Here is a 27,563-nt window from a genome sequence, read left to right as displayed (position 1 = left end):
TTTAACGTCCGTATTTTTTTTAATTTGTATGCATGCATGATGCACGATAGATGTATGCATAAGATGGGAGTCGTAATTCGGAAAATGTTGAACATGAATCGTAAATTTAATTTAAATTCATAAGCTACAGCATACACATTTAAATGGGTAATCAAATTTTGCATTTAAGTTTATGATCTATGTATGTATGTAGTATGCCGTTTATATGTAGGATTCATGAAAAAAAACTAACGTTGAGTTACACGCAAAAAGAACATTACATTTCACATCAATTGAATTGGTGTATGATGACTTATTTAAGAAACGCCCATTAAAGTAAGTAAACTGCATCCAAAATTTCAGATCAAATGTCCAGCCTTTTCTACCAAATTAATTCTTATATCTTGAAAACTTGGTCGGTCATTTGGATTTTGATTCCAACAAGCATCAATGACAGCTTTAATGACGCAATAGGCATTCACGTCCTTATAGTAGGATGGATTTTCTCCTTGATGAAGTGAGCAAACTACCTGTGTGCATTAAACCAAAGCCCTTAATTACAAATATTACCAGCTCCTTCTCCCGTAATATGTATTTCAATTACTTCTGTGTTACCAAGCCCATTAAATGGGAGCCATCCTCTGGTCCAGATTTCAAACAAAAGAACGCCATATGACCAAACATCCCCCGCATAGTTAAACTTTGGCTTGGCCCACTTTGACAAGGGTACGTTCTCTCTTGGCATCCATCGTAACGGCATTGGCATTAGGTCCTGACTCATTCCCTGCCGTGGTACAATTGAAATGTTAAATTCACGTTCACTTAATTTCAGGAAAATAAACTATATTGTTTTATCAGTGCATACATCTGGGTACATTTGGTAGTAATCTGATTCGTAGTTGCTTTGAAATTTCCCAAAGTCTCCAATCTTTACGGTTGTGTTCAGTCCAAGGAGGCAGTTCCGAGCAGCAAGATCGCCATGGTATTGACCTGCATTGTCGTGAAGGTATTCCATACCACAAGCGACGCCAAACGCAATCTTCATCATCCAGGTCTGCAGAAAATTCAAAATTTAAGTATAATTATTGTTATGCGATGTCATTTTAACACATCCTACCAATGGCAGACCTCCTCGATGAGTTAGCAAGTAGTGTAGCAAGTCGCCACCGGGCATGTATTCCATAATCATCCAAGGAACAGTAAAACCGGCTGTAAAGAAAATGTTTTGTTTTAAAAATTATAGCCTTTATCCATACAGATCAGAAACTTATTAATTCATGATTAGTTTCTTACATGGGTTACAGATACCGTAAAGATACAGAATGTTTTGATGGTTTAGTTGGCTCATTCGGTATGCCTCCTTCCACGCGTCATCCTCTTCTACTTGATAGTTCATAATTTTAATGGCGATGTCGGTAAAGTAAGATTGTCCGTTCTTGCGTCGAATCCATTTTCCTGTAAATTTAGAGGAGTTAGTGTGCATAATTAGTCACAACAGTCTAGATTTAGTGCACACAATTACATGCATATCTAGGCTATTATGTAGTGAAGCTGTGGATGTACATATTACCATCCGGGTTGTAACTATAATATGCAAGTATTGGTGAAAGCATTATTTTCACTCACCTTTGAACACTTTTCCAAACGCCCCTTCCCCCAACTTGTGCATGCAATTTATATTTGCTGCAGAAATCTGGGTCAAACCGTTATTTTTAAGATAGTAATTATTATAGTTCGACATGATTATTGAACTGAAATGTTATTCTCAGCTTCACTGAGCAACTACGACTAAAATTGTGAAACGATTCTTTGACTTGTATGACTGTCAATCTTAAACGAACTTGTTTCGATAATTATTGTAGGATTTGTGAGACTGGCGAGATGTATGTAAATAAGATGATAGTGAAGTCAGATTTACAGGACCAGATTAGTGTTGTGTTTATGTACTGGTTTAGAGGAATGAGGAGAAATTATTAAAATTGGAAAGAATTGACAAGATTTAATCTGAATGGAATATTTCCCACATAAGTTAAAATACAAACTAATCTACATGCATATGTACTTGCATATAAATACAACTGTACACCTGTAAAACTTTATAGGGTCACCTCTATAAAACTGATCTTGTATGTACGCCCCTGGCAGCCTGTCACCATCTCAATTTGGACCTTTTTGCATGATTTGATAACTCTATACCTCTGCTATCCTGTTTGAGAATTTATATCGTTTCAAACTCTGTAGCGTACATACAAATATATGTACGTATACAGTACCTTTGACGTAGATACAAACATCCGTGCACACGTATTTGTACTGCCTAAATTCATACATACAATGAATGGAAGATGTTGCCGTGCATATGCATGTGCACAACATATTTATAAATAAGTTAGTATGCATATTATTAAATTAGTATATAAATACACGGAAATAATTTGGTCCTTAAATTAATATCCACTTCTCCTTAATATTTATTATGATTATTCTGTCTAGGTCTTCTTGCAAACCTGAAATGAATTTATCTGATGAGTTTAACGTGTGTTGCTGGAATCTAAACGTTTCACCTTTCAGACAAGCAACCCACAGATAGAAATGTGCAAGTACATAATATTCTCACGACAAGAATAAAATCGTTATTTCTTCATCAGGTATGGTATCCATCTTGGCCTTAATTTTATTCACTGGAAGCATCAATCAGAGTGCAATGAACAATTCATTCGTTTTGGTATCTTCTGTGGTAAAAAATTGACGAGGACTTATGAAAAAACTTATCAGTTTAAAAATCTTCAATTTTTATTTTTTGAATGCACATTAAGCTTAATTCACTAAATTTATCCATGTTAGAATAGCAGCAAAAGAGAAATAAAAGTTGCACCTAGTATTGAGAATTTGTATGAAGGCATAAATTTCACATTATAAACTCCTCGAATTAGATTGACTTTGTCAGATCGTTTTCGTAAATGGTATCCCAAAATGCCATTCGCTTTTGGAAAACTTCCGTATTTTTCACCATTTTAGGCATGACATCCACCTCATAAACTTTGTTGGGTTGAGTTGCATCAAAATGGAACTGCTCCCATTCCTTCCCTTCTCCCCAAGGTGTGCTTGGTTTCCTGGAAAAATGATAAAGTTAAGCTCTGGAAATTGCACATAATTAGCTTAGCAGATATAATATATTTTGCTCACCCATCTTCAAAAAATGAAGTCCACATTCGAACCATTCCTTTGGACAAGATGTACTCAACTGGTGCTGAGTCTTCATTCGTTACTGGGATCATGAACGAGTTTGACATGTTAAACAAGTATTGGAGATCATCCCAATGTCCTGGACCTATGAATTCGAGAAAAATATTATAGTCCATCTTATACACTACTGATTTAGGTAATAATCCGCTCTATAAACTCACCTTTAGGCATATTATGGTACCCAATAATGTCCACTGCCCGATTATGCGTCTCTGTGTGGTTGAATCGGTACACGTACATTGGGACAACGCCGTCCCAACTCTTCAGAATAAATTTCAAAAAGTATTCGAAATACTTGTCGGTGAACATGTCAGCGAAGCCTTCGTTGGAAAGGGTTCCATTCTTGGAGTAAAAGTCAAAAACTTGGTTTGCCATTCCAACGGAATTTTTGGCGTCTTTAAAGTCAAGAATTAGAGGGCCATACTCGGTCCAATTTTTTATCATTTTGTTATAAAAGGCCGTATCATTGAGAAACACTGCAAATAAGAATCGTGCAATTTAAATTTTATTTATTTGCTTGTTTGTTAGTATATTACGGAAACCTTACTGGCAGTTGCAGGGTCTATCCCATCCAAGGCGGTAGTACCAATAATTAATGGCACGTTGTTCGGGACCTTTCCACTTTTTATAATTTCGAACGGATGCTTTGGAAGAATTCCACCTTTTCCATCTACTGATGGACCAAACATTGCAAAATCCTCCATCGCCGAGAAATCTGTCATGTCACCGGTTGGAACTTTCATTTTTTTGAGAATCTCAAGTGGTCCCATTTCTGTAAATTTTTACAAATAATTCAGATAATTATGAGAACAGATATATGTATTTTTTTGGGAAAACTTACTTTTCAAGCATTTCACAAACTCGTCCGATTTCGAACTATTTGGACATCCAACCTGCTCGGCCATCTTTTTAGCCTGAGCTGCTGGATCTTTTACGAATGTGCATGAATTAATTGTACTGCTCATAACAACTGCGCGATGAAATAGCCCTTTGTCCTCCGGATTCATGAGGTGGAAAAGGACATCTGCTCCGCCAGAGTCTGCCCCCATTAACGTGACCCTCTCCCAGTCTCCAGAAAATTTGTGAATATTCCTCTGAACCCATTTCAAGGCGAGGCTTTGATCCCGAAGTCCCATGTTTCCAGGAGCATTTTTATCTCCAGTGTTCAAATAACCGAACAGGCCAAGGCGACTGTTTGGCGTGACCAGGATGATATCTTGGTCCATCAAGTAATGCGGATTGTATTGTTGTGACGAACCGAAAAAGTGGTTGCCCAAGTGAAGAAGGACGACGACTGGGTACAGTTTCGTTGGATGGCCAGATTGGGGTAACTGGAATTTGCAATTTTACTGATTATTAAATTTTGAAATTAGTTGTTGAGATATAAATCGTTAGAAATATAAAAAAACCTTTGGAGTGAAAACATTCAAGTTTAGACATTCCTCTTCTCCAGTGTATTTTCCATTCATGCAGTCAAATTGGGCGCAGACTGGGCCAAAAGCAGTCGCATTAAAGACATTTGACCATTTATCAGCAGGGACGGATGCCTACACGTTTAGTAATAAAAAGTTAATAAAATTTCTCTTAATTAATTTATAAATTAAGTAAATACATATGAGTTTACGCTACGCACCTGGAATCTCTCACCAATTTTTCCGAACGGAATTCCCTTGAATTGATAGAATACTCTACCACCTCTCGAATTTTCGGTAGAACCTTGAACTAATCCATCCCCTAATTCAAGCAAAGGTTCCTCAGCCAAGGTTGGAGTGACCGCTGCACCCACAACGAAAACAAGACAGATAAAAAATGTTCGAAAATTCATTTCTCTAGTTTTTAGAAGTTTATGCAACTCAATCTAAAGTCGGGTATGAACTGAGACCGGGATCAAGCGTCATGCTTTATATATCGCTGAGATTCATGGATTTGCACATCTTAATAGCATCATCATTGGAACAGGACTGAACTTGAAGTTGGACGAAAGAAAATGAGAATAAGAAAAGACTGGCATGTCAATATGCATTTTTTGCCGGTGTTGTATGACCAAGGTTATTGGGAATGCTCGTTAACACAGCGCATTTATTTCTATTTACTCGGCTAGAGTGGTTTTTGCAGCGTGCAAAATTCACGTGTACATAAATACATATTATTATTGCGTGTGCTGGTTGAACCTGTGCTGGACAAGTTCATGACAAGTTGAATCATGGTTTAATTGAACTTCGAAAGAAATTAGACAAGCATGCACTTGTTTTATTCAGTGCTTGGATGGTGCTGGATGGTCGGGGTATCTTCACCGTATCAATTTATAGTGCTATATGATGACTTGCTATGTAAAAAGCATTTTTGATAATGTTGATTTGCATGCAGATTTTTGCAAACACCAAAGTGGGGCCTCATTCTACATAAATACTCTCTATGCAAATACAGTACTTCTTCGCGACAATATAAGTAATTTTTGTATTATGGTTAGACTTAAAATTAGCTCAAGTTTATCTTTGTTTCGTTAGGGAAAATATTTATACGTAATAATTTATGTTTTTTGATTATGGAAGTATTAGATTCTCAATGCTTGAATGCATTTATACAAAACGGTCGTTAAACAATGCAGGTTTGATTGCTGAAAAATGAAAAAAATCGACAAACTATACTTTTCTTGAAAACAGTTTCCATAATAATTTACTTGGTAACAATTTGGATGCCATTTGGACATTATGTCATTATTCGTTATATCAGAACCGCGTCAGAGGAGAAGGTGAGGATACTCTTTGTCCAAGTAGAGAATAAAATCCCCCAACACTGTGTTCGCCCAGGCAAACCAATCTCTCGTGAACTCGGATGGATCGTTTACATCATAGCTTTCATGCCTGCATTAAATCAATAAATATGCAATTTTATAATTGACAATTTAAGGTTTATGTACGTAATTACAACGACGACTTACATGAAGCCGGTTCCAGCAGTCGTATTTCTTACAGTCCATAACATTCTTGACATCTCCACCTCGTCCAAACTGGTCATTCCTTGCATGCAAACGGCCATATGCCAAGTTTGTTGAAGTCCAGTGTGTGGTGAACCGACGCCACCGTAGAGGCCTCGTGCGTAATAAGGATTCCAATCAGGGGACAAAATGTATTGCCTCGTATTCAGATAAATTGGATCATCTTTCTCCACAAAACCGAATTTAGGGAGAGATAAGAGCGATGGAAAGTTGGCATCGTCCATGAACAAATGTGACCCGTAGCAGTCAACCTCATACGCGTAAACTTGTCCAAACTGTGGATGTTGGACGATTCCATGTCTGGTAATTGCGACGTGCACTTGTGTCGCTAAAAGACTCAGTTCATTCGCTAATTCTGGGAATCTGCCGACATCATTTAAAATCTGGGCGACCCCACGCAAGCCCACGACCGCCATGGCGTTGGATGGGATCAAATATTGAAATATTGTAGAATCGTCTGAAGGACGGAAGAAGGAGCGAATCAAACCGCAAGTTTTTGACGGGTTTCCTAATCCGTATAAATTTTGGGTCTCTGTTTGCGTTCGGGTTGGTCTAGTAAATTTGTATGGCTCATTATCCAACACTTCTAAAGTTCCGGCCTGTAAGTCACGAAATGTTTGAATGACGAGTTCAGTAGCATTTTTCCAAAATGGGTTATCCAAGAATTCAGTATTGCCAGTTTCCTCGTAAAAATATTTCGTCAAGTATAAAAACGAGGCTAAACTGTCTACTTCGAATTTAGCTTCGAATACTTTGGTCAGGTCGGGGGGCGGGTGTACGGTGTCGTTTTCTGCGGCACTGTGGGGGGGTAGATCTATCTCCGCCTGCCAGTGTTCGAGGGGAAAATAGGCGTTGGCGAATGGATAAGATAAAATCATCTCGGCCTGCGTGTTGATTAATCCGAGGATTAATTCGCGAAGTTCTGAATCATTTCTCGCATATGGAACGTACGGGTTGACTTGATACGTACTGTCGCGTAGCCACATACCTTGAATGTCTATTAAGTAAGGAAAAATTGTGATTTGTGACTACGTTTTATGTGTAAACTAATGTTTCCAAATACCTCCAGTGATGATGTAGGTGTATGGGATGGGAAATTCAGCGCTGCGTGATCGAGTCCATAAAACAGTCGTGTCTGAAGAAATTTTAAATAAAATTGACAAGTCTTTATTTATATTTAATATGAACTTACCCAACGTGCTTGGCAAACAATTTTGAAATATTTGTCTGATTGTGGGATCGCCAATTCTGGAAGAAACGTCGAGAATGACATTTTCTATGGTGGAACTATTGTACAACCGTTCCGATGGGGGTGGTCTGGCATCAGGAACTTCAGATTGGCCTACAACAAGATGAACAAATGCTAAAATGCAGACAAATAAGATCTTAAAGTTCGCCATTCTCTTTTCGTGGAATACTTGTTACTCTGTTTTACATAGGTGTGAATTAGATTAAGAGACATTGCGGGCTGGACAAGACTTGAGTAGGTGATAACGGTATCATTTGACAAATATCATGAAGTTTAGTTTGATAAGGATTTATTTGTGGGATAAATAATCGACAAAGTGTGAAGAAGCGATCCATCAAGTAAAGAGCACATCCAAATTGTCATGTCCAGATGATGTAAAGATGATAAAATAAGTCAGCATTATTCCAACAATCTGTGTAAATCATATGAAATACAAGCTAGCACATTAAACTCGTCATTTATTCCTTGTAATCAGGGTTCGGAAAAACCCAGGGTTTTAATCAAAAAGTAACGACCCAGGGGTTTTAATGGGGTTTAATGGGTTTTTTGGGTTTTAATGGGTTTTATGGGTTTTATTGGGTTTTATTAGGTTTTACATAAGTAATACATTGAACAACAATTTTCACTACTATTGCAATCCAATTTCAATTAATATGCAAATCCTACTTGTCCATGTTAGAATTTGTATCCGTTTCGAAATAGTCCTGTTTAACTGATCATAGTTTAATACTTTATGAGAATATATATTACCTCTTTCTCGAATACTTCCTCTCATCATAATGAAATCCAAGTTTAAAAGTTTTTAAAATTTAATATTTCAATGCGATCTTAACGTGTATTATCAATTCTGGAAAAAATCGAGTACTTATGAACAATGAAAGTACGTATGTATTATGATCGAGAATATAATAAGTGCTTTTTACAGACACACTTCTTTTGCTCACAATAAAGTACTTCGCTGTCCATAAGTACTCGATTTTTCCAGAGGTGATAATTAAGATCGCCTTGAAACATTTTAAAAAACTTTATAAATTAAAAAAATACTACAGTATTTTGTTTAATTTATTCGCTGAGATGAGAGGAAGTATTCGGGAAAAAAGTATTAATTATGACAGCAAAATGTAAATTAAATGTAATTAAATTATGTATGCTCACTTAAACATACCTCGTTCCGAAATTATTATTTTTAAATATTTTTGTCACTAGAAACTTGTAATGGCACTCGCTGATTTATTCCTGGTTTTTAAAACTTACAGTATTAATCAAATAAACTGCTTAGCTGCCATGAAACAACTTCGTCTAACGTACGACAGCTGTTTTCAGCTTTTAGAATATAGTTTTAAGCTGAAACACAGTTAAAACCCATTAAAACCCGAATAAAACCCATTAAAACCCAAATAAAACCCATTTAACATGGTAAAACCCAATGGGTTTTATTCGTTAACAACCCATTAAAACCCATTAAAACCCAAAAAACCCAACCCAATAAAACCCTGGGTCGGAATACCCTGCTTGTAATGTATGTGTGTAGGTCACAATAAAAATGGTATGATAATCCAGTGCAAACATACTTCCAGTAATCCAAAGCGAATGACTACTTGTAACCACTTCCAGCAGGAATAGAAAATCTAATTTATTCTTAAACTCGTTCTTAATCGCAACCCAATTTCGAATCGATTAATACATATACATGCATTTAGCCAGCATATTGAGGCAATTCATACCTTGATAACATTGTAAACTCTGTAAAATTAGCTTGCAAATCATTTCGATATGAAAGATGTCATTGATTTGAATACATACATAAGCATGCAAATGCTAAATATGTAGTAAACCGATTTTCCTTATGTAAAACTTTGTAAAGATTTATAAGTTTGCGAATTTCACGTTGTTTGCGAGCTTACCAAGGACAATATGAACTACCTCAATGTTTTCATTTTTCATACCTCATGTTTATGTTACTGCATCGAAATTTTTATCCAGTAGAATAAAGTCATCAATAATTTGGCTTATAAAACAAATTAGTATGTATGACACAGGCACATATATATGTATGCAAAATGTCTTATTCCTGAATTAATTAATTTTTCGTAGCATTGATTATGTCACATATTTGTGCAGGTAAAATAATTCTTTATGTAGGCATGTAATGCACGTGCATACATATATGGTGATACCACGGTGATACACAAGTTGATTATGTACACGGCAATTCTGGCCGACTAATGATAGTGCGATTTAATTGACAAGATAAAATGTGAATATTATTTAAGTCTGAAAATGAGTAATGTCACTCTTCTAAGTATCTGTAATTTTGAATTAAATACGTATTTACAATTATTGATATTTAATTTGTGAGTACTAAATACATGTCAATGTGAATCTACATAAATGTGACTACCAGGTACATATATAAGCAGTTGATGCACCTGCGCAGTAAAATGTATTTAATTGCGAATCTGATATCCTGATTACAACCATGAAACTATAAGTGTTCACGTATTTATTAACATTTTAATACATACATAGTGATACAAATGGAGAAATACTGAAAATTTTTACCGGAAGGAACCTTAGATTTTCATGATGCATGCACGGAATGAAAATAAGGAAACTATTTATACATAAATATAACTATTCATATAAATTATTTTGACAATTAAAGTTACATATTATTACATTTATTTATGGGGCATTCGCAGAAATAATGTTAACTCAGTGGCGGATAAATAGGGTATGTGGGGTAGGTGTGACATAGGCCCCCGCTGCGCGGGGGCCCCCGGGTGCGGCGTGGTGTACATATTGCTATACTTAAGTTTGGCCAACGAATTTCGAAAAATAAATTCACTGATACTTCGGATAAATCATTATTAAGTACTCGCATAAGAAATAGTTTGGGGAACCACAAGTAGTTAGTTGAGTATTTATGGATATATGTTGAAGGTAATTAGGTTACGATTATTTTTGGAATAAATTTGGAATAAATTTCTCACTGGTCAATTATAAATTGATAACCAGTCAGTGGTAGACTCAAATATATATCTTCGATTCAGGTTATAATCGTAACCGAGTCATTTCCATTGTGGATTGTTAATATGTAATCTTGGAAGGTGGTTTCTTGGGGTTCTAGCAATTTTTGCATGCCATTCTGTAAAATTTTCGCAAACTATACGTAGGTAGTAGCTTAGAAATCAATATGGGGGCCCCTTGACAGAGGTGAAACCTTTTCTACCTAAAAGCTGATTTTTTTTATTTTCTTGAAATATAACAAATAAATATGTGCCAAAAATTATATTTCAACAAAATTTGGCTAGAAAAAAGTCTCATATGTATCTGTCAAGGGGCCGCCAAATTTATTATCCAGCTACTAAAGTATGCGAAAATTCTGCGGAATCGCCTGTAGAAATTGTCAAATAAAAATTATGTTGGCCTCTTTATATTAATCGTTGTCTCAATCTAGTTCATGGTGATTCCAAAATTGACGCCTAATTCCTCACGAAATTTAGAGAAATTTCATAGCGAGTTAATATTCTCCCCCTATTTCGATCTTCGAATTGGGAATTATTGAGACGATAGTCATAAATGGTTAGGATTAAAAGTAACTGTGCAACTTCAGTCATTTCTAAAGCGATACTGTTTTTCATAATTTTATTTCTGGGAGCGGTGCAACGTAGTAAAAACTGAATATTTTCTCTAGGAAGTGAAAATAGTTCGATAACACTACCACTGACTACCAGACATTAACAAATGTCGCCAATCGGAGTTCTTTTTAAGCAAATGCATTTTCCGTATCAAGTCAGAGCGCATAATTTAATTAACTTGACAGGAATTTTTCGCCAAAAAGTTTTTGAGGCCTAAAATCACGACCACAGCGAAATTAAAAGAATTGAAACATGCAAAAGCATATAGAAAGTGCATATACCTATGCTTTTGTATATTTCAGTATATTTTATATTTCGAAATTCGCCTCGGTCGCGATTTTAGGCATCAAAAACGTTTTTTGCGAAAAATTTCTGTGGGCCTCAAAAACATCGTACACTGTCGTACGATAGCTCATTTTCTTCGTAAGACCTAGCAGTTTCCAGTAAAATAAGGAGAATCTACGAAATAATGGATCACTTTTTACTTTAGTAGCGAAATCGTCAAAACTAAGTTTCGGAATCTGAAATTTTTGCAGAATATGCTAAACATGTCTAACCACGGGCCCCCAAAATTTCAGAAGTTTTCAATGAAAAACAAATTTCGTACACCACTTCAAAGCGAAGAACTCGCGAAATGAGTTTTTCGTAAGTGCCAAAATTTGAGTGACAGAGACTCGAAGAAGACTTGGCTACATTTCATCAGAGACGGGTGTGGCCGTACAAAAATTAACACATACATACAAAAGTATGGAGAATCCGAAAATGTCAACTTCAAATAACCACGATTTGAAAAAACCATCATGTTGACCCCTCAAAAGTTAAAAACGATTGAATCATTTTTTGAAAATTATCCATCCACGTCGGTACCTTATGCGGCCACGAAGTCAAAGATTAATACAAACCACGTGTATCATATTAATGCCTATAAAATGGGGGTCAAAGCGTATGCAAAGAAATCTCCAGGAAAACATACGGGAGCTGAAGAAAAATGGTAATCGCACGACCTCCGAAGCTTTACGACAAAATTTCACCAAAAAAGTTGGTCATTCACGAGTCGTACGTCCTTAAAAACGTTACCAAAACTCCGGGAAGGCAATTTTTTCATGGGAAATATATCTCACAATTGAAAACCGAAGAGAAATTAAAATGTTTTTCGAAATTTCACAAAAAATCTCAGCTTTGGCTGGCATTGGGTCAATTTGGGCATGTTTCAGACCCCTCAGTTCACATGGGCTGTGAGGACTCACAGGTTTATTTTCGGAAATGTAAGATAGACCGTCTTATTCCTTTCATTATAGAGTATCATAAAATATAAAACCTCATTTTTTGGACCGACCTTGGACCAATCCATAATCCAACAACTATCAAGTAAGAAATCGAAAAAAAGTTCAGTTTGATGTTGAAAAATAAAAACCTCGCATATGACCCTCATCTTCGCTCAATAACAAAAATTGGGCTATATGTTAGAAGGCATACCCCCAGCTTTGTGAAACAGTCAATACTTAAAGAAAATTTTTGGTGCGGAGGGAGAAAATTAACAATCAAGTTGCAAAGTCTTCCGGGAAAGCATTAATGGCGGGCACGACGAAAAAGACTAAATACAAGGTGGAGAATGAATTAAGGTCTCCTTTCTTCGTGGATACCTAACGTCAGCAATGTTTGTAGTATCCGACAAAAATTACAGGTTTTGAAACCTATTTTTGAGCACGTGGCTACTAAAATACCAAGTGATCCATTATTTCGTAGATCTAGTATATATTAGAAAGTTCAAAAAAAATATCCAGGGAGTTTTATTTTTTAGCTTTCATTTCGAATTGCTAAAAAATTCTGACATTTGAATTTCGGCGACCTTAAAAATCGGCGACGCGGAATTATTCGGCTGAGTTTATACAAATGCGTGCGGAGTTTAGAACCTCTAAGTACACGACATCATATCGTTACTAAATAAACGGAAATCGTTGTTAACTGTTGACAACAGTCTGTTGTTGTAACTCAATTGTTTGATACACTGTAGTTAAGAATTTTCAATACCGTTAGGTCTGTGCAGGAGGTGATTGCTTTGAAGATGACGCTCTTGCTTGCGGTCAATTTATCTTGTGCCCTACCCTCTCCAATGGGACGAACCAGAACTGCAGCAAGGCACCACACGTCGTGAGTTTGAGCTGGGGATATGGTTCAGGAAACTGGTACGACGAGGTGTTGAAAGCATGGAAAACTGCGGGAATAATTCCGGTAAAATCAGCCGGAAATAGGGGAAAGTTTTGCAGTAGTTTGACCTCTCCAGGAGATAGTGACGACATTATTACAGTCGGAGCTAGCAATTATGACGACCAACTTGCCGACTTCTCCAGCAGAGGTCCAGCCATTAATGGGGGAACTAAGGGGATTAAACCAGATCTTATTGCACCAGGAGTTGGTATCCTCTCGGCGTCCAGTTATGGGGACACGTCCTATGAGACACTTTCCGGAACAAGTATGTCTGCGCCGCATGTTGCTGGAGCCATTGCTCTTCTAATGTCCATGGATGCAAAACTGGTCAGGAATTTCGACAAAGTTCGGGACGTTTTAATTAGTGGAGCAGAAAAATATGGTATCCAAGGATTGGGACAAAGGTGTGGTGGAATTGATGAAGCCAATTTTCCAAATTATGCATTTGGTTATGGCAGATTGAACGTGTATTCGTCTAATTTATTTAGGAATTTAAGCAAGTCCAATTGACCTTAATTAATATTTTTTATGTTTAATAAATTGATGCTTTTAATCCATGATTAATCGAGAACATGCGGATTTACGAGGATACAATAATCAAGCTAAAATGTCTCATTATTTCATTTGCGCAATTTTTCTATCGATATTCACCTTCTCAATACGAACGGATTAATAATGTAGCGAACTCTATTTGACCAATGGTACACAATTTCATGCAAATATAAATTCATAAAGATATGACATCGAAGTTTATGCATAAATTTTTGTTAGTTATACGATTCCTCCTCAAATGTGTGCATGTTTTTAGGTGAAAATAAATCGATATCTGATTATGTTCCACGTTGCTTATTTGGTTAGGCTTATCAATTAATTCTCTGCCATTTGTAATTATAATAGTGCTAAATTATTCATCACTTCAATACGCTTAATCCAGGTTTACATATTTATATGCGTATCCATACATGAGTTTGTGAATACAAGATTTATTTGGCATTATTCGAACTTGAAGCTTGTAAAGTTAACAAAAATACATATTTGCATAATTTAACTAGCATAGCTTACTCGAGATCTTAACTTGAGCAATGCATTTCAATGCTCAAAATCATACTGAAAATTCTCTTTGTCTCAGATTTTTGAGAGATTCGACAATTCATGGCCTCAAGTATTTGTCACAGAGAAAAAGACCACACATTGAAAGGTATTTACATCATGAACTTAGACATATCGAACACATATAAAAAATCCTTAAATTTTCCTTCCAGAATATGCTGGCTAATAACTCTGCTCACCTCTCTGGGCGCATCCGCATATTTGATTTATGGCATCATTGAAAAATGGAACGCCAGCCCAATCATTGTTTCATTTCAACCTTCTCAGACATCCGTGATGGATGTCCCATTTCCTGCAGTAACCGTTTGCAGCTCAAATCGTTTCAAGAAATCCTCCGTGGACATGTATCTAAGGTTGGAACAACTTATAAAATTTGTTACACAAGATAATTTAATTCGTATCAAAATATAAGTTGCATCCAATATTCCTTGCAAGTTGTAAGCTTACAATTAATCTGACACATTCCAATGGCAGAAGCTTGTAACCAAAATTTTCTCATATAGAGACGTCACCTCACACGACCCGGAAAAAGTATCCATGGCAAAATTAGTCTTACGACAACTGGACCACGTTTGCAGCTTGAGCAACACTTTCTCCACTTACTTCAACTACTCTCTCAACGAAACCACGATCAATGCCTGCGAGAGACTTGGCATCGGGTGTGGAAATCATACTGGAATTTTAGCATCCACCAAATTCTCGGATGATGTCATGCTGCAGTTCACAACGGTATGTAACCAATCCACGTGATAATTTTTACCATGGAAAGCTTCATTTAAACTTTTTACATAAACTTTGATTTTTCTGCAGTCATTTCAGTCATGTTCGGATATGATCCCATTATGTCTTTGGGAGGGCAGGAAGCCGAACGCCACCACTTGTCAAGATATTTTCAAACCTGTTATGACTGATATGGGTCTTTGTTGCACGTTTAATTCAGTGCCGAGAGGTTATCTTTTGAGAAATGAGTAATTAAGCTATTGAAAAATCAAATCTATTGTTGAGGTCGAGGATCATTGTGCATTCGTTTAGACGAAGAAAGTGCAGTTAGAAGCACTGCCTTGGGATCCAAGTTTTGAAATTCACCACATTTTTTCGTCCCAACAGCGTTGGCATTTGTTGTAAGAAATTTTGCTCTAAAATCGTGATAAATATATATGCACTTGCATTTAACTCCTGACCAAGAAAAATATGTATGTCAAGGAACTACGGTTTAAAAATAGGAGGTAAATGCCTGCAATCTCACTTCTGTTAGAATTTGAATAGGCATATGCACCTTAGCCAATTTTTCAAACTCTCGGATAAACCAAATTAATGCGTATGCATAAATGGTTCTTAAGCTCTTTCTGTCTCTACACATTCTAAGGAAAATAACTCAAACGAAAATATTTACAAACCACTGCTTTAAACGAAAAATTGCTAAAAATTTCATCTTAACGGAGGTCAGTGTACTAGGGGCGTCCAAAACGAATGTGCAACGCTCCTCGTTATTATCAATTACTAATTGTAAAAGTGTTTCACGCCTACATAAATCTGTACAGGACAAACTTTTTAAGATCTCCGATGAACGAGGCTGATACACGGTTTTGGGAATCATTCAATCTGGACAATCTGCTTGAAACGAATCACCACACGAATAAAGGATACCAAAAATATGTGAAGTTTCAAAAGAAGGCCGGACAAACTTCGGGGCTTTCATTTCTCGTAAATACAGATGCGGACGAGTACTTTTGCTCAAATCATGACGCCTTTGGTTTCAGGGTATGCACTCAAGTTAAACATTCTGTGCTAAGATAACAATTCAAAAAGTCATTGTAATCCATCATAAAATATGCAACTTTTGTTAAACTATATTTACACCGCTTACAAATTTTACATAAAATATTCCTGTGGAGGTTTGAAAAGGATTTATAACCTGATTTTCGTTGCAAATACTTGTAACATTTTTTTAAAATCGGTATTTGTAAGTTACGGATTTTTGGCTGGTTACATAGGATTTGAGCAGGAACTGCGTGAATTACTCACAAGGGACACTCACGACCTGTCGTTTGAGTCCAGGATACCCACTATCAGAACCAAGAATTGTGCAGTGGTGTGTGTGTGTGTGTGTGTGTGTTACCAGTTGAACTTGGCGCTTGATTACACACGTGTCTCACATTGTCCAAGCTAACGTCACCTAGCGGCAGTTTGGACACTATGTTGCATTTTTCTTTTCTAGAGGGCGTTTTTCGCTAAAGTATCAAAACGTTCCAAAAACGTTGACGAACACGAGAACAACGAAACACACCCTTTACTTGACATTTGGCCTGTGACCTGGGCACACCCACTAGACTTGACCTGTGACCTGGGCACACCCAATAGACTTGACATTTGACCTGTGACCTGGGCACACCCACTAGACTTGACATTTGACCTGTGACCTGGGCACACCCACTAGACTTGACCTGTGACCTGGGCACACCCAATAGACTTGACATTTGACCTGTGACCTGGGCACACCCACTAGACTTGACCTGTGACCTGGGCACACCCAATAGACTTGACATTTGACCTGTGACCTGGGCACACCCACTAGACTTGACATTTGACCTGTGACCTGGGCACACCCACTAGACTTGACCTGTGACCTGGGCACACCCAATAGACTTGACATTTGACCTGTGACCTGGGCACACCCACTAGACTTGACATTTGACCTGTGATCTGGGCACACCCACTAGACTTGACATTTGACCTGTGACCTGGGCACACCCACTAGACTTGACATGTGACCTGTGACCTGGGCACACCCACTAGACTTGACCTGTGACCTGGGCACACCCACTAGACTTGACATGTGACCTGTGACCTGGGCACACCCACAAGACTTGACATGTGACCTGTGACCTGGGCACACCCACTAGACTTGACCTGTGACCTGGGCACACCCACTAGACTTGACATGTGACCTGTGACCTGGGCACACCCACAAGACTTGACACTTGACCTGTGACCTGGGCACACCCACTAGACTTAATATTTTACCGCGGCCCACCCCCAAGGGTTGACACTTGACCTGTGACCCCACGCTATGGTTGACACTTGACCCGTGCCTTACTAATTTTAATTACCTACCAGCGCCAACTACCGGACGTTGGTTGCTTTTCAGCGATAGAGGGCGGGCTTACGCTTCAAGTGCCGACACGTATTTCAAACGTTAGAACAATTAAACACTCCCTGGAATCGACTACGCTTGAACGCCGGGCACACCCTGGAGTCGTCACTGAACGTTTTTCGTTGCCACACCCATAGAGTCGTGACTCAACGTTTTTCGTTGTCGCGCCGTTTAAAGTCGTGACCGAACGTTTTTCGTGGCCACACCCATAGAGTCGTGACTGAACGTTTTTGGTGGTCACCCCCTTTAGAGTCGTGACTCAACGTTTTTCGTTGCCACACCTATAGAGTCGTGACTGAACGTTTTTCGTGGTCGCACCGTTTAGAGTCATGACTGAACGTTTTTCGTGGTTGCCCCCTTTAGAGTCGTGACTGAACGTTTTTCGTGGTCACACCCTTTAGATTCGTAACCGAACGTTATTCTTGGTAACACCCATAGAGTCGTGACTGAACGTTTTTCTTGGTCACACCCATAGAGTTGTGACGGCACGTTTTCCGTGGTCATACCAGTTAGAATCGTGACGTGACGAACTCAACATATTAAACATGGTGCTATACAACGTGACAATCAAGTTCACGCTCCTTTGCTCTGTGTGAATATAAATGTTTAACAATTATTCAGGAGGCATTTGTATCGCAAAAACTGAATAAAATGTTTTTGCTTAGAGCCCGCATTGCGGGCTTAAGAGACTAGTGTTTTTTAGAATCTACTAGGACCCCAGATGAAGGATTCATTCATATTTCCGTGTAAAACTCATATTTGGCGCCATAGCGTGGCGCCAAACTTAAAAATTTGCATTTTAGACCAATTTCAAACCCCCATAACTTTTGCAGTTTATGTCTGATTTTCAAAATTTTATGCTTAAAATGATCAAAAAGGTCGAACTTTTAGAGAAAAAAATAAAAATACAAAAATTATAATTTTTGAGATATTTTTAGCATTTTTCGACGAACCCCCATTTCAAAGAAAATTACGAAATTTTGCGAAAAGTTAAAAGCGACAACTTTTCAAAAAATTTGATTGGATACGAAAGTTTAACTCCTTGTGATGTTTGCCAAATATTTTGAAAATCCGTCCAGGATTTCAAAAGTTATAGCGGTTTCAAAAATAAAAACATTCAAATTTGGCAACTTTGGCGCCACGGCACGACGCCAAATACGAGTTTTACACGGAAATATGAATGGATCCTTCATCTGGGGTCCTAGTAGATTCTGAAAAACATTGTGGGTACCCTGGACTCAAACGACAGGTCGTGAGTGTCCCTTGTCAGTAACATTGATCTTCCCAACTTCAGGTACTCACACATTCGCTAATCGAGGTGCCGCACGTCGCAGAATCTGGAGTAGCAATTGCCCCAAATTCAGAAATGTTCCTAAGTCTTCAAGCAGAAGTGACCAAGTCGGAGAAAGACATCCGAGCTATGCATGTTGTAAGCAGCGTTTAGTACTAGATCCTCAGGCGGCATCTGAATTATTAATTTTTTTTAACTATTGTTAGGAACGTCGGAAATGTTACTTCTCTGACGAACACCGACTGGAGTCGTTCAACTTTTACACAGCTTCAAACTGTTTGGACCAATGTCTATCCGAAGAAATTGCGAAAGGTTGCAATTGTATCCGGTTTGACCTCGCGTGTATGTCACATACATCACAAACATATCATGAATGACTTAAAATACATTAAAAGGAATCATTTTGTTTTACTTTCAGTAAAGTTTTCATCAGTCGATTTCGAAAATGTGACTTATTGTGAAGGACCAGCTTTCAAATGTGCAAGACACGTGATGGGTAGGCATAATTACTTATATATGAAAATTGAGACCTGAGAATTTTCTTAACATTTTTTACGGGTTATGAATTTTCAGGAAATGTATCCAAAGTAGGAACGGAGATAATTTGCCCACATTGTAAACCGACCTGCAATAAAATTGAGTACATTGCTCAGTTATCGTCTCTGCGACTGAGGGAAGATTTCACAATACGTGTAGAGCTGGACGAGGAGGACGAAGGAAATACGTAAATAAATATGTAAAAGATAACGCTGTTCGTAATATTCCTTAAATCCTAATTTTTACTTCAGTCCGGATAACTTTGTTCGTCCGAATGCATCAATTGTTCACGTATTTTTTGGGTCGGATAATGTCTACTCGAGGGTTAGGAAAAATATGTACGATTCCAACGACTTTTTCGGTAAAATTGAACTACATGTGTACTCAATGATTTAAGTTGCAAATATTTATCATCATAACTGTTTCTTGTGACCACAGCACACATTGGGGGAATTCTTGGTCTATTTCTTGGCCTTTCTGTGATCAGTGCCGTCGAACCGATTAACCTTCTGTTTTGGAAGATTGCTCAAATATTTTCCAAAAAGTCGAAAGTTAACCCACAAAATCAAAGCCCTGGCACCATATTGCGAAATGACCGCTCATTTTATGCACCATCCCCAAAAAATTACTACGGCGAGATGCCAAATGCAAATCAAGTTCCATGGTTCAAAAACCAATATTCCATGTTTGGACCAACAATGCAAGGAAATCGTGTACATCCAAAGGGGCATGATAGCATTATGAGCCGCCGGTATTGAGGACAGAAAGTATTTGTGAAGAATAATTTAAAGCAATCTTGGGGAACTTTTTTGAAAAATTTAACTCGAAAATATTAATGTACTTGTAAATATTTGTTTACGGAATAATACGATATGCAGTTCGCTATAGTGAAATTAGTTTTTCTGTTGATATATATTATACGTACTCTGTTAATATTTATGTGTTAGGTTTTGTAAACTACACATTACACAAATCAATACATACACATAGAATCGTATAATTTTAACTTATATGATGGATACATATGTATGCATAGATATTTACATAAAATTTATAAATTTTTAGTTCTGCAATTTTCATTTGATCGTCTGCATTTACGCATGATAATTGTAAGTAATACACATGTATCTAAATATATATGTACTTATTTATGTGGCTCTGGATTCGGTCCTCGATTTCGACTAGATCGATGCGTAAATTCGGCATAGGCTAATTGAAAAGGTCTTTTTTGGTCTCGGGTTTTTATATGTTAGTGTTGAAGATCAATATTGATCGATGTGGCACAATTTCGAAATGCCTTTTCGGCCGGTACAACCTGCAGCGGCTGCAAATTTTCAAATGAGAAAACTAATTAAGGTTTAACCAGGTTTAACTAAAAGAGTCATTAAAATGAATGTGCTGGCAAAGCTAAGTGATACGTAGTAATGTACATAATAGAATAACATGAAATAAAACAGCGCATAATGAAATGTGATACAATGTCTCGAAAAATATGATTCTGCGGATTCAAGTACCTCTTAAATGTGAAGATATGATCAGAACATGCACATTTTTCTCTCCGCATGGTTTCATAGAACCCAGTCAAGGTAGGAATCCCTGTTTGTCCAATTTTTGATAAAACTTCAAACCTATGTACACCGTAGTACAGAAGATGATGTACATATTTATAAATATGCACCAACCAAAAACATAGTTTATCAGTGGGGAAAATACGCCAGTTTAGTCTGTAATTTGTACTCGTACATCCTCCATAAGTTAATATGTTGCATAACTATTTCAGAATCATGTTGACTATATAGAAATCCCAATTCATACATATATGTATTCTCATATGTTAGCTTTAATTCTACATATTAAGCTACAATATTTAATGAATTGTATATCTCTCGTGCATCTCATAATTTAGTCAGTAGGTGAAAAATTACAAGGTTACAAAAATTTTGTACTCAAATAATCAAATAAGGAGCATGATTTACTTCCTGTGCTGCTTTTTGGGATTTCTGAAAACGAAGATTTATGTTAAGCATACTTATATGTGCAATTTTTGCTTGGTCGGAATAATTGCACACCTTGTTCGGTTTATGGTTATTTATCCCAAAGCGAAACAGAAGAAAGTGGCATGATTCTGCTGGTACCATTGCGTGACAAAGTTGCAAAGACTCGCCACGAATAGAAATATTATGGAGGAGTATTGTGCGCATTGTCTGCTACTGAAATTAAAGAAATTGTCATTTTCTTTGATGAACATACTCAGATGCATTGTAGATGCATTTGTCTTAACTCATCCTCAATTTGATCGCTAATCAAAATCACTCTAACCGTTTACAAGCACCAAGTCTTGCAAAAGTAAAATGGAAATTTGTGAAAGCCAGGAACTACTAAAGAAGAAGCAGAATGTTTACGTTTCGTTCACAAATTGATGAACGGTAGGTGCCAAATTAATTAACTTTTAATCTACACACTTATAAAATATTAATAAATTAAACCATATTTCAAAACATATGCACCCATGAATATTTGTATGGTACTGGTATTAGAAATTGCATGAATGTAAATATTTATAGACGACGAGGACTTACAACCCTTAATAAAATTCTGGACAAACGAGCCCGTGTTGATTATGGTTCGCTCGTTCAAGTTCAACCCACACAAGATCTTTCGTGTGGTACGCATGCATATTAAATAATTTATGTTACATTTTATTCAACACAATTTACTATTATTACTTATGCAATTGTAGGCAAAACGTCTCCTGTACTGTTGTACCAAGACATTTCCCGACCTCCATTAATTTAAATTGACGTATGCATATGCACAGATCGTTGGAATCCTAACGACGTTAGCGTCGACGAGGCAATAGCCGCGGGAATCCTGTACATTTATGAAGCGTCGAAGGACATATCCGTTCAGAGAAACGGGGGCATTTTTGTAATGGATGCCGATGGAATTGAATTCTCCCACGTTAAACAAATATCGTTTGATGTGTATAAAAAACTCAACTGTTTACTAAATGTGATGCCACTTAAATTTGTGGGTTGCGTCATTATGAACAGTCGACAAGTCATGGAGAGGTTGTTTAATATTTTGAAATTTGCAATACGGGCGCGGAATAGAAAACTAGTGAGTGGGTTACACGAGTAAAAAAATAAGTTACCATAAACTATGCGTTTGATCTTATTTGTAGATTCATGTCGTCCATAAAAATTCAACACCGCTTCATGACATGGTTCCGGACAAAGAGTTGCTCCCAATTTATTTGGGGGGAGAGATCGAAGATGAGAGTGGATTCTTACAAGGCGTCGAAGAGGCTGTGATGCGGGACACAACCCTACCGAGTTTAGTAACAAATATCCAAAATGAGTGCAAAATGCTTGATGCACGATAACGAATGAAAGTTATTTAGCAAAGGTTACCAAGATTATTTAAAGCGATTTACAGAATGCACTTAAAATTTATGCACGCACTTTAGTTCTTGTGTTTCAGGAAACCTGTACACAATATTTGAAAATAAGGTAACTAAAATTTTACCAAAGATATTAATATTTTTCCGTTTTTTATGGAAATATTGGATACCATCAGTGTGCCAACCATAAATTTATAGTAATTCGTGGTAAAAGTTAAATACCTAAATAAATCAAATGTAAATACACTTAAATATACTGCACAATTATTTCCAGGAAGTGAACCCCATTCTAATCTTAGCCACCATCTAAACCACAAACATGGAATAAGATTTTATTTAAAGTTTTCCTCTTATGAACTTGACGGTCACTTTTGCACCATTCATACATAAATTATCCTGCAATGGACAATGAACTAGTACCAAATATGAACATCTCCGCCAATTCGACTAACCCCCTAAAACCAAACGTTCTCACAGAATTTATAATTTACGGTGTCTTTTTAAACATAATTTCCATCTTGGGTATTGCAGGCAACGGGTTGGGTGTACTCGTTTTGTCTCGTTTTACGAAATCTCCGTTCAATCTTTTGCTCATTTCTTTATCTCTGAGCGACTTGGGGGTGTGTTTGTTTCACAGTTTGTTCGTCGGGGTGCCCGTGTTCCTCTCGTATCTCAACATATCGTGTTCATGGGACTCGGAGAATGTTTGGTCGGGTGGCATCATTGCGTGGTTGTTCAACCTCGGTAAGCGTATGTATAACGTAGCATTAGTAAATAAATACGCTTATGTACATACGATAACGCCAACTTTTTTTGCAGCATATTTCGCATCCATTATGTTCACCTTGGTTATTTCAATGGAGCGTTTCCTGGCAGTCAGTTGGCCGTTTCATGCCGCGCAATGGTTCACCATGACAACGACAAAGATCTTGATTTGTTCCGTGGCGCTGTTTACAGTCTGCGTTAAACTCCCAATGCTCGTACTTTACATGGCAACGGAAGAAAATCCTGCACTCGTTACGGCAGTGAACATACTCGATGTTACATTCGAATTCGCAATTCCACTTCCACTAGTCGTCGTTGTAAATTGCATCGTGATATATAAGGTACATATAACTATAAAATCAATTTAAGCATTTATGTAAGAAAGTGGCTTAAAGCGAGTAGATATTTTTCTCACAGATCAGACGACAAGCAAACCTTGGAAGTTCTGGATCTGGAGAACGAGCGTCAAAAGCGACAAAAATCTTACTCGGAATTGTTTCCATATACATCCCAAACATAATTCTTGGGGGTCTCGTGTTCCATTTTACTCTGAATTATCCAGAGTTGGACAATACGCCAACGTCGTATAGTTTGCTGGCGACGTTCCGTCTCCTTCTTACGATTAACTCTGCCAGCAATTTTGTAATTTATTGTGTCTTCGGGAGAGATTTTCGACAAGCTGTGGGCAACTGCTGCAGAAAAGGAAACACGGGCGAAACCACCACCACCGCTGCTCAGAGTAATCCTACCAAGGTTGCAAGTAGCCAAGATGGCGGAGTATAGTTATTCAGATCAGTGCAAAATATATGCAATTTATTTGCTTAGTTATTTTACGACTTTTTGCAAAAATATTTACTGTGAATTTATCCAGAATGCATGAATTAAACCTTCATATTTCGAAATTAACACTGGCCAACGTTGGTTCGACTTCTGCCTCTATTCTCAAATCTTCTTCAGTTCCCAAGACAGATATCGACTTATGCTTATAATAATTATTAAATCCGTCTGCATCGTCATCGTCATTGGCCCCATTAAACTCTGAACTAGGCGACCAGTTCAAGTAGTCGGACGAAATTAACAGCCATGCCCAATAGACGCCCAAGAATACAAGAAATATTATGGCAAACACCCAAAATGCGTAATGTTTCGTGTAGTGCACAATTTTATGATATGTCGTTATCGTAACATCATCTTCCCCACTTTGTTCATCGTCCTTTGCAGAATTTTCTTCCTTTCGTTTTAATCGCAATTTCATCCTGTTAAAAAATGTTTAATTTTAAGTAACAAATACTATCATTTCGAAAATTAATCAGTTACCAAAAAATTGTAGAAAATAAAAGCAGAGCAATGAAGACAATCAGGATGCAGAACACCATCCAGGAATCTATACATGCAAATTGGTTGATTTTATCTTTAAGACATATTATTTCTGTACATATGAACGGTTTAAAATAACTTTTATTTTCACAATAAAGACTTGTGAAGGTATACCGACCTATCGCCATGTTGTATGAAACTTGCGGCGATTGTTCCCTATATAACGAAACATGGGTTCATGATATTGCAAATTTAATTACATCAACATTTATTACTAACCGGACGGCCGCAAACATAGCGGTAAGCGTCAAAAGTGTTGTCATACAGACGCCAATTCTGGCTTCCACCATGCTTGCCGGAAGTAGAAAGCACAGCAATGTTATCGCGATAAGTAGGACGGAAAGAAGATACGTCTGCATAAGGTGATAGCTTAATCGTCTTCTTGCCTTGATTGTGAAGGACAATGCAGAATAGTGACCTCCTGGTAATTTAAGCACACTGGAGTAGTCAAGGTTGAATAATTAATAAATTTGCAGCATTTTCTTACGTCTAAAATTGTCGAAACTTTCCTCAATGAATAACTTTTTCAGGTGTTTATTGGGTTCGTATGATTCCACTTGAAGATCAAAGTTAGGATTGGAAGGGTCATTCAAAAATACGCCACGGCCTTCCAAATCCCAAATTAACTGTAAGTGTTCCACCTTGTACGAATCTGGAAATTATATATGTTAAAAATGTAAACGTTAAAAATCTTCGCGTACTTATTTCTAAATGTCAAATGTGTGCACATCTATTTTTTAGACTTACAGCTCCGTATGAAATACGAGCATGTTTGGGTGTCGGCTGGATAGAACTCGAAAGTCATCCCGCATCTCAATTTTATCGTCGTTCTAATGTGATTATTTGTACATTTTAATATACTTATAAAAATTTGCTGGATAATTGCTAACCGAGCGCTGTAGACCATTCCGGCGGCATAATTAATTTCATCATCCGAACCACCCACCCGGCTGAAAGATAGCGTCACTGGTGAAGAAAGTAGTGCAGTCTTTTGGGAAGACGCCATCTCGTCTACATTTGCATATTATTCAAAATTACGACATGATCATGGTAGTAAAAATACAATTTACCAATGAAAACGTCAGGTTTCCAAATCTCTTTTAAAAATTCGGAATCCAAAGTAAAGTTTCCTACGCTTTCGCCAGTCACTGGGTCCTTCCATGAGGCATTGTTCAAATGTTTTATCATATTCCAGTCTGTCCATCCTACGCGTAGGTCTGCGTCCAACAATATTTCCTAAACATAATAATGCACTCTTATATCCATAACTTAGTATTTGTCGTGTATGTAAAATTGCATGTATTTTCCACCCGCTAAATACTTCACCTCTTCTTTCTCATCAAAATCTAAGATGGATCGAATGAAAATGGAAACTTCCACGATTACTGGGCCACCATTGTCTTCCAGAGGAATTGCCAACTTGCTGTAGCCTTTGGGTAGAAGGAGTTTCTCAAAGCGAGAAACGTGCTTTCTTGATCCGGCGTCATCGGGGTCGGAAGGGATAAACCGATCCCGATTTTCATCCTCGCTTGGTGATCGCGAATTACGTCGTGATGCTGAGCTGGAAAAATTAATAATGTTACAAAATGTTATATATATGTTTCTACTTGTTTGATGCGGGTAATCTTCAATTCGAACAAACTAACCAAACGCGGAGGCCAATAAATATTAGGAAAACAAAAGTCAATAAATCCTTTGAACAAAGCATTTTAAATTATTACTTAATTTAGTACTTTTCAGACTTATTTGTGCAAATCTCAGCTGCATCTCAAAGATTGTATACAAACACATTGAAAAATTATCATTCAAATGTTAAGTGAAAAAAGTAAACTGAATGGTCGTAGTATATTGCATATACGTACGTATAATAATCGTTGAATAATCGTACGTTGAATAATCGTAGTACGTACTACGATAATTCAACAATCAGCCTCTTGGGCTAGTGGCAATTTCAGTGGACAAGTAAACGTTATCCTGGAGAAGATGTAAAATCTTAGTTCTAGTGGGAACCGGTTTGGCTTGGAGGGATTACAGTAAAAAATGCAAACAACCTCTCAAAATCAATTTGTTAACTGTTATTGCTTACATCGTTTTCATGTTAATACACAAAAACAGTTTGACAACACATTTTGCACATATAGATACGTACATACCTGTATGCCAAAGATATTCATAAAGTGTTGAGGTGTCTTATGGTATTTAAATGCATAAATATGCACATATTTACATACAAATTTATTAACCGAGGTCACTCGAATTTAAATTTAAATGTTGCAAAATAGTTTACAATTTTCAAAAATTTCAATTTAATTCACTCGAAAATGAGTACTTTACGACTTGTATACTTACACCGGTTAGAGAATTGTTCTGAAATTGACTTTGACATTTCGTAAGTTTAGCTTTATTCTAAATTTTCACTCTGACTGAACAGAGGAACTATGCATGTAGGAAGAAGCAACTGTCTGTATTACAACAAACATTGGTACTTTCTTACAATTAGTTTTAACTTTTCTTGCAGAAATTAAAGAAAAAACTAATTTTACTTGTACGTTGCAACATATCTACAAATAATACCATGACATGGAATAGCAAGTAATTGATCAGT

General features: G+C 37.1%; 6 protein-coding genes across 8 annotated transcripts; 2 read left to right on the top strand and 4 right to left on the bottom strand.

The window, feature by feature from the left end:
• Window positions 1–87: 87 nt before the first annotated feature.
• LOC110847482 (high affinity nerve growth factor receptor) lies at window positions 88–1,923 on the bottom strand. Its single transcript, XM_022094433.2, has 6 exons — window positions 1,606–1,923; window positions 1,273–1,434; window positions 1,097–1,188; window positions 845–1,033; window positions 584–763; window positions 88–509 (listed from the first exon to the last, which is right to left on the bottom strand). The coding sequence occupies exons 1-6, from the start codon at window positions 1,718–1,720 to the stop codon at window positions 339–341; spliced, it is 909 nt and encodes a 302-aa protein (XP_021950125.1). The 5' UTR covers window positions 1,721–1,923; the 3' UTR covers window positions 88–338.
• Window positions 1,924–2,750: 827 nt separating this feature from the next.
• LOC110846571 (esterase E4) lies at window positions 2,751–5,117 on the bottom strand. Its single transcript, XM_022093368.2, has 7 exons — window positions 4,859–5,117; window positions 4,635–4,772; window positions 4,067–4,556; window positions 3,773–3,997; window positions 3,387–3,701; window positions 3,166–3,310; window positions 2,751–3,092 (listed from the first exon to the last, which is right to left on the bottom strand). Exons 1-7 carry the CDS (start codon window positions 5,048–5,050, stop codon window positions 2,909–2,911), a joined length of 1,689 nt encoding a protein of 562 aa, XP_021949060.1. The 5' UTR covers window positions 5,051–5,117; the 3' UTR covers window positions 2,751–2,908.
• A 533-nt stretch (window positions 5,118–5,650) lies between these two features.
• LOC110846054 (meiotically up-regulated gene 157 protein) lies at window positions 5,651–7,696 on the bottom strand. Its single transcript, XM_022092666.2, has 4 exons — window positions 7,416–7,696; window positions 7,287–7,358; window positions 6,167–7,220; window positions 5,651–6,089 (listed from the first exon to the last, which is right to left on the bottom strand). Exons 1-4 carry the CDS (start codon window positions 7,621–7,623, stop codon window positions 5,966–5,968), a joined length of 1,458 nt encoding a protein of 485 aa, XP_021948358.1. The 5' UTR covers window positions 7,624–7,696; the 3' UTR covers window positions 5,651–5,965.
• An 11,178-nt stretch (window positions 7,697–18,874) lies between these two features.
• On the top strand, window positions 18,875–20,847 carry LOC118435044 (pickpocket protein 28-like). Its single transcript, XM_035850116.1, has 6 exons — window positions 18,875–19,014; window positions 19,083–19,218; window positions 19,295–19,372; window positions 19,450–19,600; window positions 19,665–19,774; window positions 19,852–20,847. Exons 1-6 carry the CDS (start codon window positions 18,952–18,954, stop codon window positions 20,169–20,171), a joined length of 858 nt encoding a protein of 285 aa, XP_035706009.1. The 5' UTR covers window positions 18,875–18,951; the 3' UTR covers window positions 20,172–20,847.
• Window positions 20,848–21,525: 678 nt separating this feature from the next.
• Window positions 21,526–24,487, top strand: LOC110845499 (FMRFamide receptor). 3 transcript variants are annotated; one of them, XM_022091933.2, is made up of 6 exons: window positions 21,526–21,839; window positions 21,978–22,078; window positions 22,154–22,533; window positions 22,598–23,560; window positions 23,636–23,922; window positions 23,999–24,487. In XM_022091933.2, the coding sequence occupies exons 4-6, from the start codon at window positions 23,218–23,220 to the stop codon at window positions 24,362–24,364; spliced, it is 996 nt and encodes a 331-aa protein (XP_021947625.1). In that variant the 5' UTR covers window positions 21,526–21,839; window positions 21,978–22,078; window positions 22,154–22,533; window positions 22,598–23,217; the 3' UTR covers window positions 24,365–24,487. The 3 variants fall into 3 exon arrangements, with proteins under 3 accessions (XP_021947625.1, XP_035705997.1, XP_021947624.1); XM_035850104.1 differs by having other exon boundaries at window positions 23,984–24,487; XM_022091932.2 differs by having other exon boundaries at window positions 22,154–23,560; window positions 23,984–24,487.
• Window positions 24,410–27,508, bottom strand: LOC110845497 (glutamate-gated chloride channel alpha). Its single transcript, XM_022091930.2, has 10 exons — window positions 26,605–27,508; window positions 26,285–26,519; window positions 26,029–26,194; window positions 25,849–25,969; window positions 25,706–25,788; window positions 25,446–25,610; window positions 25,178–25,379; window positions 25,077–25,114; window positions 24,899–24,965; window positions 24,410–24,837 (listed from the first exon to the last, which is right to left on the bottom strand). The coding sequence occupies exons 1-10, from the start codon at window positions 26,664–26,666 to the stop codon at window positions 24,471–24,473; spliced, it is 1,506 nt and encodes a 501-aa protein (XP_021947622.1). The 5' UTR covers window positions 26,667–27,508; the 3' UTR covers window positions 24,410–24,470.
• Between the last annotated feature and the right edge of the window lie 55 nt (window positions 27,509–27,563).

This window comes from Folsomia candida, unplaced genomic scaffold, assembly GCF_002217175.1.
Source record: "Folsomia candida strain VU population unplaced genomic scaffold, ASM221717v1 Fcan01_Sc003, whole genome shotgun sequence".
Lineage (NCBI taxonomy): Eukaryota > Metazoa > Arthropoda > Collembola > Entomobryomorpha > Isotomidae > Folsomia > Folsomia candida.
This window is presented reverse-complemented; position numbering and strand designations above follow the sequence as displayed.

Excerpts from the sequence above, each read along its gene's own strand:
- LOC110847482 (XM_022094433.2), bottom strand. The coding sequence starts at position 1,720 with ATGTCGAACTATAATAATTACTATCTTAAAAATAACGGTTTGACCCAG. Across the intron at positions 1,189-1,272 it reads TTACGGTATCTGTAACCCAT|CCGGTTTTACTGTTCCTTGG; the intron begins GTAAGAAACTAA and ends TTTTCTTTACAG. Across the intron at positions 764-844 it reads ACTACCAAATGTACCCAGAT|GGAATGAGTCAGGACCTAAT; the intron begins GTATGCACTGAT and ends GTACCACGGCAG.
- LOC110846571 (XM_022093368.2), bottom strand. The coding sequence starts at position 5,050 with ATGAATTTTCGAACATTTTTTATCTGTCTTGTTTTCGTTGTGGGTGCA. Across the intron at positions 4,557-4,634 it reads TGAATGTTTTCACTCCAAAG|TTACCCCAATCTGGCCATCC; the intron begins GTTTTTTTATAT and ends TGCAAATTCCAG. Across the intron at positions 3,702-3,772 it reads GATAGACCCTGCAACTGCCA|TGTTTCTCAATGATACGGCC; the intron begins GTAAGGTTTCCG and ends TCTTATTTGCAG.
- LOC110846054 (XM_022092666.2), bottom strand. The coding sequence starts at position 7,623 with ATGGCGAACTTTAAGATCTTATTTGTCTGCATTTTAGCATTTGTTCAT. Across the intron at positions 7,221-7,286 it reads CACCTACATCATCACTGGAG|ACATTCAAGGTATGTGGCTA; the intron begins GTATTTGGAAAC and ends CTTACTTAATAG. Across the intron at positions 6,090-6,166 it reads ACTGCTGGAACCGGCTTCAT|GCATGAAAGCTATGATGTAA; the intron begins GTAAGTCGTCGT and ends GATTTAATGCAG.
- LOC118435044 (XM_035850116.1), top strand. The coding sequence starts at position 18,952 with ATGTTCCTAAGTCTTCAAGCAGAAGTGACCAAGTCGGAGAAAGACATC. Across the intron at positions 19,373-19,449 it reads ATGTGCAAGACACGTGATGG|GAAATGTATCCAAAGTAGGA; the intron begins GTAGGCATAATT and ends ATGAATTTTCAG. Across the intron at positions 19,601-19,664 it reads GAGGAGGACGAAGGAAATAC|TCCGGATAACTTTGTTCGTC; the intron begins GTAAATAAATAT and ends TTTTTACTTCAG.
- LOC110845499 (XM_035850104.1), top strand. The coding sequence starts at position 23,218 with ATGGACAATGAACTAGTACCAAATATGAACATCTCCGCCAATTCGACT. Across the intron at positions 23,561-23,635 it reads TGCGTGGTTGTTCAACCTCG|CATATTTCGCATCCATTATG; the intron begins GTAAGCGTATGT and ends CTTTTTTTGCAG. Across the intron at positions 23,923-23,983 it reads ATTGCATCGTGATATATAAG|ATATTTTTCTCACAGATCAG; the intron begins GTACATATAACT and ends TAAAGCGAGTAG.
- LOC110845497 (XM_022091930.2), bottom strand. The coding sequence starts at position 26,666 with ATGCTTTGTTCAAAGGATTTATTGACTTTTGTTTTCCTAATATTTATT. Across the intron at positions 25,970-26,028 it reads GAAACCTGACGTTTTCATTG|ACGAGATGGCGTCTTCCCAA; the intron begins GTAAATTGTATT and ends ATGCAAATGTAG. Across the intron at positions 25,115-25,177 it reads GCTATGTTTGCGGCCGTCCG|GGAACAATCGCCGCAAGTTT; the intron begins GTTAGTAATAAA and ends TTCGTTATATAG.